At 46.0% G+C, this 7,959-nt stretch overlaps 1 protein-coding gene across 1 annotated transcript; it reads left to right on the top strand.

The window, feature by feature from the left end:
• The first annotated feature begins 2,523 nt into the window (after window positions 1-2,523).
• On the top strand, window positions 2,524-7,497 carry LOC125542444 (mannose-6-phosphate isomerase 1-like). Its single transcript, XM_048705490.1, has 5 exons — window positions 2,524-3,115; window positions 3,217-3,384; window positions 5,547-5,759; window positions 6,459-6,725; window positions 6,822-7,497. Exons 1-5 carry the CDS (start codon window positions 2,738-2,740, stop codon window positions 7,203-7,205), a joined length of 1,410 nt encoding a protein of 469 aa, XP_048561447.1. The 5' UTR covers window positions 2,524-2,737; the 3' UTR covers window positions 7,206-7,497.
• Window positions 7,498-7,959: the final 462 nt, after the last annotated feature.

Here is a 7,959-nt window from a genome sequence, read left to right as displayed (position 1 = left end):
GATGATATGTTCAGACACAGAGTGAAGTATGTTAAGACATGAAAGGCCAAACAAGTCGCTCTTAAAATGTTCTATAGTAGATGGATAGAAGCATACAACTTCCTCCCTAGGTTATTGGGAGCGATGACCTACAGGAACCCATGCATGTATCATATGGCCGAGGATGATGATTGAGTGTTCCATTCTGCCTTCTAGACTTTCGACCCATGCATCACGACTTTTCAACACACCATCAATCGTTTTGTTTATAGATGAAACATTCTGTACATGCAAATACAAGGGCAAACTCATAATAGCATTGGCACACGACGCTAATAAGTGTTGCCCATGGCATTTGCTTTGGCATCAGTCGAGAACCGAGTCAATTCAGAATGGTCATGGCTCATGTGAGGAGAATGAGCATTGCTCCAGATAGGGAGGTATCATATTGAAGGTTGTGAATATTGACATTCCAGGGCATGCGAGGATGCATCACCGATGGTGCATGGGACATTTCATGGCAATTTTTTACAGGACATGTAAGAACAAGGATCTCTGGAAGGATCTAATTTCTGCATGTGTGGCCTCTGTCAACCGCCCGTTCATGTGACGCTTGAACAAAATCAACCGGACCATGATACATCACGTTCAAAGGGAATTATCCCATGACCATGTACGGCCTTCATTTGACCTACATCACATCATGTAACTCTGTAGAAAGCATTTGACCACAATGAGGCAAATTATCCATGTATCGAGCTCGTTGATGTATGATTTTTATCACCCTATAAAGCGTGACATGCACACTTCCACACTAACCCATAGTTCCCTGACTACGGGGAAGCGCTCGAGGATCCTCATCATAAGACCACTTCCATTGATCAGGCGGGTCCTTTTTCAGTGGACGGCCAGCAGGGATCTGTTCCCACATTCAAACCTACAAGGCACAACAGCCAATGCAGGAGGTCTTCTTCTGCCTATAACATGCCTCGTCTATACGCATGTTGAAAAGCATGTTAAATTATGGCACTCAACACTACAAGAGAAAAATACACATATGTGACATTTTGACCCAAACGAAAACATTTTATGTCATGAAAGTGGCACATTCATGACAAAAAATACTGACGAAAACATGTATTGTCATCCTTATCGAGGCCTGTTCAAGCTACCCTTTCAATGCCTGCTATCCTTGCATCCTCTTCCTCCAGGCATGTCGCCCATCGTCTCTGATATGCTTTCGATCTAGCGCACGCGCACGTTGTTGTCCACCAAATCGTCGACGAGCCGACGTTAGAGAGAAATTGAGTTGGGTTTTATGAAGCATGATTTGTAGCGTTGCAAGCATGACTTTCGTATACGATTGAAAGAAATACAAAATTCTGAAGCATTTACGGTGTTTGAAGCATGACTTCCGTATGATGCAAATAAACACGCAACATTAAGTGTTGACGTATAAATATCTTGTCTAGTCTCTTCCATTAGATCAGTGTTTCGATTACATTAGTTAGAGCATGCACTTCTGCATTGTACCGCGTGCAGATAATGTCGTGGCCCATGAGCTACTAGCTAAGTTTAGCTTTTTCTAAAATTTTTGTACTGCCTCTCTCTCAGTTTACAAGGCGTGCGCGTACCTCTAGATTGTCAATTTGACCAACCTAATACAAGTCATATATTACAAAAAATATACCAACATAAACTTCAAAGTTTCTATTTTCAAAAGATATAATTTTTGTGTTATATAGTTTATATTAGAATGATAAAATTGGCAACGTAGGTATACGTGTAGGACTTGTAAACTGAAATAAAGGTAGTAATATAAAAGCCGTAATAATTGGCTTGACGAGCCTTCATGCTATATCCTCAAGGGACTTGTGGACGGTGTAAATGCCTTCTAAAGTTAAATACTCTAGCCATAACGACCTTCCCAGAATAAAATAAAAACCACTGTACCTGGTAACAAGGAAACTGACGTGTTATATATCAGCGTTCATCCCTTACAAAAACGGACGAGACTTGTCTACTTTCCCGTCGTGTGCCCATTCATGCTCCTGTCTACGTGGCTTGATTTAATTGGAACAAAATAAGACCCGGGTCTGTCTAGGACACATTTAGATGTGACATAGTTATGTCATATCTAAACTGATTTTCACTCTGTTTGTGGTCTATTTTTTTTGTCCTAGTTTTTTTGTTTCTTGTTGATGCATTATATACTTGTGGGAGGTTAGATGTGGCATCCTTAAAAAACATCTAGATGTGAATTAGACAAACTGATAAGACCCGGCCCCATCCTCTTAAAATCAAGAAGAGATGATTAGATTAGAAATAAAAAAGAAAAAAGACAACCGTAGGATGACGTGAGAGCACGCATGGGAGCACGGGGAGGGAGCAGGTAAACCGGATCCTACGAAAACACACACAGTTAATCTGATTTGGTTTTGTCAAATTTGGGTCGCAATTAGGGGTAATAAATACGTACTCCATCTCTGATCCAACGCCTTCCAACGAGCCAAACCGGCATACACCACTACGTGGAAGCGGCGCGGCAACTCCAACGCGTGGCGCCCCGGGTACCCATGCGACCGACGCGGCCGGTTCGCCCGCCACGCCACACCGCGCCGATCTTCTTCCCTCCCCTTAAAATTCCTCCTCCGCGCCCCGTTCCCGCACCGATCTCCCGAGAAAACACCCGCCCGCACCACGCCACGCCCAGACGAACTGCTCCCCGCCCTGCTCCCTCACCCCCGAGAGAGAAAGAATGGGCGCTCCCTCCACCGCGCCCGCGCCCTCCCCGCCGGCGCTGCCCGAGGCCTCCGCGCCGGACGACCGTGCGCCGCCCGAGCCCGCCGCGCCGGAGCTGCCGCCGCCGCTGCGGCTGCGCTGCGGCGTGCAGCAGTACGAGTGGGGCCGGCGCGGCGCCGCCTCCCTCGTCGCGCGCCTCTCAACCGCGGACTCCGCCGCCGAAATCGACGAGGCCCGCCCCTACGCGGAGCTCTGGATGGGCACGCACCCGGCCGCGCCCTCCGCCGTGCTCCCCGGCGGCGAGCCCCTCGGCGCCTGGCTCGCGCGTAACCCGGCCGCGCTCGGCCCCGCCGTCGCCGCGCGCTGGGCCGGCGACCTCCCGTTCCTCTTCAAGGTGCCCGCCGCCTCCTTCCTCTGCTCTGCAGTTCTGTTCCTCAACCATGACGTGCTCGCGAAGCTGACTCTGTCACCGGCGTGCGATTTTCCCGCGTGCAGGTGCTGTCGGTGGCGAAGCCGCTGTCGATCCAGGCGCACCCGGACAAGGGGCTGGCGGAGCTGCTGCACGCCATGCGGCCGGCCACGTACCGGGACGCCAACCACAAGCCGGAGATGGCCATCGCCGTCACCGACTTCCGTGCGCTCTTCGGCTTCGCCGGCATCCAGGTGCGTGCGTCCCAACCGCCACCGCGTGTGCAGTGCTGTTGCGCCCCCTGTCACCACCCCGTAGATAAGTCCTGTTCCGCTGCGCCTCTGCACATATTTCTTATCTATAAGAGTATACGACGTGTGCGCTTGGACTGTCAGACTATTTTAGGCTCAACTGAATCTCGCTACGAACAAGCACGCCTTGACTTCTTCAGGATGCGAGAGGCACATGTTTAGATGCGTGTTCCAGAAGAAAATGCCATACTGATTCCTCGCAATATTGCACCTTAATTTTGGAAGGTGGGTGTATCGTGTGGGAGTTTTAGAATATGCCAAGCAATTGTTTATTTTTAGTGCAAAAATCGTCGAAAACTGCCACCCCCTGGATCTAGATCGTGTGCCTCTGGGGGCGTTCGCTGGGTCTCACCCCAAGCGAACGTTCGCCAGATAGGTTTGCCATAAATTTTTTTACCAGGCAAATGGTTTGTTTAGCTCTTTCCTAGTTGATGCACATTTACATGTCCGTTAATTCCTGCTTGGCTAGTCGATATACTCACCAAGCTCTACATCTAGAAAATCACATATTTATTTGAAAGAAAAACTGCATATCAGGCACGAAATAATGGTGTCCCACAACCAATTTTGCTGACATGTAAATACGATGATCTATCTCTAAATACATAAATGCGACACGCGGGCCAGCCGGCTGTCCCACCGATCGCCCATCCAAGAAATTGTCGTCATGCGCCGGTGATGCTTGGAGATAGACACTAGTGCCAGAACAGGAGACAGATTTGGGGTTAGTGTTTCAGCAACAAAATTGGACAACCATATCCGGCTTTTCAAATCTAAACCCTTTTGTTCTTCGCAGAAGGTGTTTTTCACCCCGATGTGTGTGTGGGGATCAAACTCAGGATCTAGTACTTGTTCATTCCTATCAAGTTGAATTCTATGGTAAATGTATTGTAGTAGTAAGGTTGAATTCTGTACAAGGGCATATGTAGCCGATTGGCTATTGGTAGGCGGTAAATACAAATGTACTCCCTCGGTAAACTTTTATAAGACGTTTTAGGTGATCTAAATCGTTTTATAGAAGTTTACAGAGGTAGTAGTTTATAGGAGGACAACTGAAATGAAATTCGAAACAGTAAGTACAGTTCACCGCTCACCGTGTGCGCATTGCTTTGTCCCCTTTCGCCACCGCGTATACAAGTCCGCTTCTGTTGCGCCTCTGCATATAAATCCACGTATATAAGTAACACCATGGAGTATATGCGCCAAGCCAAACGTGTGCGCTTGGACTGTCAGGCTATTTTTGGCTCACAGCTGAATCTCGGTAGGAACAGTCACGCCTTGACTTCTTCAAGTCAAGTAATAATGCAAGCCAAAATTGCTATCTTCCCCAGTTTCTTCTAAGACAACATGGCACATGTTTAGATTTCTTTTTTTAAAATATTGCAGGGACTCGATTGCTTTTCTAAAAAATATTTGTAGGGACCTGATTGCTTTCTAAAAAATTACAGGGGTTGTTTTATAATAAGACTGACACATGGCGTGGGACCGATTGGATCAAACTCGGGATCTAGTACTTGTTCATTCCTATCTCGTTGATTTCTATGGTAAAATATTGTAGTAGTAAAGTTGAATTCTGTACAAGGGCATGTGTAACCGATTGGTTATTGGAAGGCGGTAAATACAAATGTAGTTTATAGTAGGACAACTGAAATGAAATTGGAAATAGTAAGTACAGCTATTAAGCGAAAGCCTTCACAAAACCTGTGTTGCGTTTGATGAAGAACACCCACCAGAAATAATACTTGGAAGTAGTAGTTCTTTGATATGGCCACGGAAGTAGTACACATATTTGCTTTTTCGCCTGTCTAAACAAGTAGCTTACAAACTGTTCCTAGATCTATAGAAGACCAAATTGTACAACTTTATACTTTCATTTTACATTTTCTTTTGTTTTTGGCTGTTGTCTTTTACTTAGCCACACATATATGTTCAATGAGATCGGGAGCAGATCACACATTTTGTTGCATAAACGTTATCATTTTTTTAATACAAAAAGGAACCATTTGTTTCAAGAACAGGCACAGTTTTATTGGCAGCAATGTTCTTTTAGATGCCTTCTACTAGTTTTACTTGTAAAGTAATATGCTGTTTATACCATGGTAAAGGAGCTCAAGGATGTTATAAGGACCGTACCTGAAGTCGGAGGGCTGATCGGACATGAAGATGCTGACAAGCTTATGACTGTAAAAGAGTATCATGGGGGTAATGATGTAAAGTCCAGTCTGCAATCAGCATTCGCTAAGCTAATGACAGCAAGTAAAGAAGCAGTTTCCGAAGCAGTTAATAAATTGAAGGGTCGCCTGAATGATGAAAGCAAGGTAAAAACTTTCTTAATCTAGAGTGTATGTGGTCATTTATATTTTCTTATGATAGCAATCTGTTAAACCACACAGCACATAGTACTGAATGTAACCTGCTAATTGACATTGTTGCCTCCGAAGCAAAAGTAAAAAACTATGTTGTTTACTACGCTGCATTTAAGATGTTATATGTAATACTGAAGATGTTAACATGATGTTTTACACATGGTTAGTATAGATGACAAACTGAAGGTGTTGCTCCCAAAGCCTGAAAGCCCTATATTCATGTTGGATATATTACATTTGGACTAGGAACATTGGAAACTGTGAGTCCTCGGTACTGATAGGTAGACACAAAAGCTATAAGAACAGTGTGTCGTCTTTACTGTCAGATAAGGGTAAAAGTTGTGGTTGACCTGGCAGATTACTAGATTAAATTGCTAAGAACTATTGGTTGGAATGATATCGAGTTACTAGGGAAGATAAAGCTGGTAGAAGATCATAATACCAAATCATAGTTTTGTCTTAAGATTTACATTACTTGGATAAAATTTCTGCTGTATTTCCTTAGTATATGAAATGATCCTTGACAGAAGGTGGTGTTCAGCGATAGGGTGCATCACTATTCAGCAATGTACTTTTCGTATTTAAGAAAAGAATATTAATGCCATTTGACAAGCCTGAGATTCTGTTTTTACCGACGATGATGATGTTCAGATTCGGACCTTAACAGAGAAGGAAGAACTTGTTTTGTCTCTGGAGAGACAGTATCCAGAAGATGTCGGTGTTCTAGCCGCGCTTCTCTTCAACTATGTCAAGCTCAGTCCCGGTGAAGCAATTTATATCGGTGCCAATGAACCACACGCATACCTGTCCGGGGAATGCATTGAGTGCATGGCTACTTCGGACAATGTGGTTCGTGCTGGTTTGACACCTAAATACAGAGATGTGCAGACCCTCTGCTCCATGCTAACATACAAACAGGTGAGTTTAGCTTGAAATTGTGCTGAGAGATTTGAGTTTGCATCTGCTAGGTTAATGTTCTCCTTGATGTTTAAACAGTATATTTTCTGTATGCAGATCTTCCCTGAAATACTGGGAGGGGTACCCGTGCAGCCATACGTACGACGCTACACCCCTCCGACTGACGAGTTCGAGGTTGACTGCTGCTTGCTGCCTCCAGGTGAAGTGGTTGTCATGCCACCGGTACCAGGTCCATCCATCTTCCTTGTCATGACCGGGGAGGGCGAGGTTCAGGCAGACTCCATGTCTGACGGCGAGAAGGCGAAGGAAGGCGACGTCTTCTTTGTGCCCGCGCATACCGAGGTTAGGCTCTCCGCTTCTGGCCATGTGTCGATGCAGCTGTACAGAGCTGGGGTGAACAGCAGAGCCTTGCACGCCTGCAACGCTGCTGCTGCAGGGAAGAGGTCCCAGCTGCAGAACATATGCGAAATGGCGAGTTAGCTGGGGCGCTGATATACATACAGTATAGGCCGATGGATGCAAGTGCTAATGTAATATGTATAGTCCAATGGACGAGTAATAAGTTCCTTGATGCCTTTAGAACAAGGTCCCTTGCATATAGGTACCCTGGCATGGCATGCTCTCTGCTGTTAGATAACTAATGGGGTCAGTGAATAAGAAGTTTCAGTCCTTCTGCTAACCTGTAAAAGTTCAGTGACCAGATGTAAATCGTGCAGTTCTCCAGTTCAGAGGATAATTGGAGATGCTGATATACCAGTGCCTGTGCATTTCAGCGTTCTGCTTGTTCCTCTTGGTTGCCAGGTCCGGGTGGAAGATCACTGTCGGGACGACGGATATGATCCGTCCGCGACGTGGTTCTCTGTCTCAACATGCTGAAGGTTCTGTTCTTGACTTCTTCACTGAAGTTTTGGATTTCAGATGCTCCACCCCTCGCTCCGAAACACCTCTGAATTTGTCCCAGCTCCACTCGTCAAACCTTAGTCCCAGTGGCCGGCTGCACGCACAGCCAGTTTAATTCAAGCAGCTTCGCAGAACCAGTCAGAAACTGGGACTCCTCGTCGTCGTCGTCGCCCGTGTCCGCGTGCTGAATTGCTGATGCACTCGCCGGTCTCCGTCAACGGTAAGAGAGGTAAACAACTGAACATGTCGCACTCTCTCTTTCTCTTGCCGTGGTCTCAGGGAACCCCGGCCTTTGCTGCTGCTGCTGCCCAGCTTTATTAAAGCAAACGTGTTG

Source organism: Triticum urartu, chromosome 3 (genome assembly GCF_003073215.2).
Source record: "Triticum urartu cultivar G1812 chromosome 3, Tu2.1, whole genome shotgun sequence".
Taxonomy (NCBI): Eukaryota; Viridiplantae; Streptophyta; class Magnoliopsida; order Poales; family Poaceae; genus Triticum; species Triticum urartu.
This window is presented reverse-complemented; position numbering and strand designations above follow the sequence as displayed.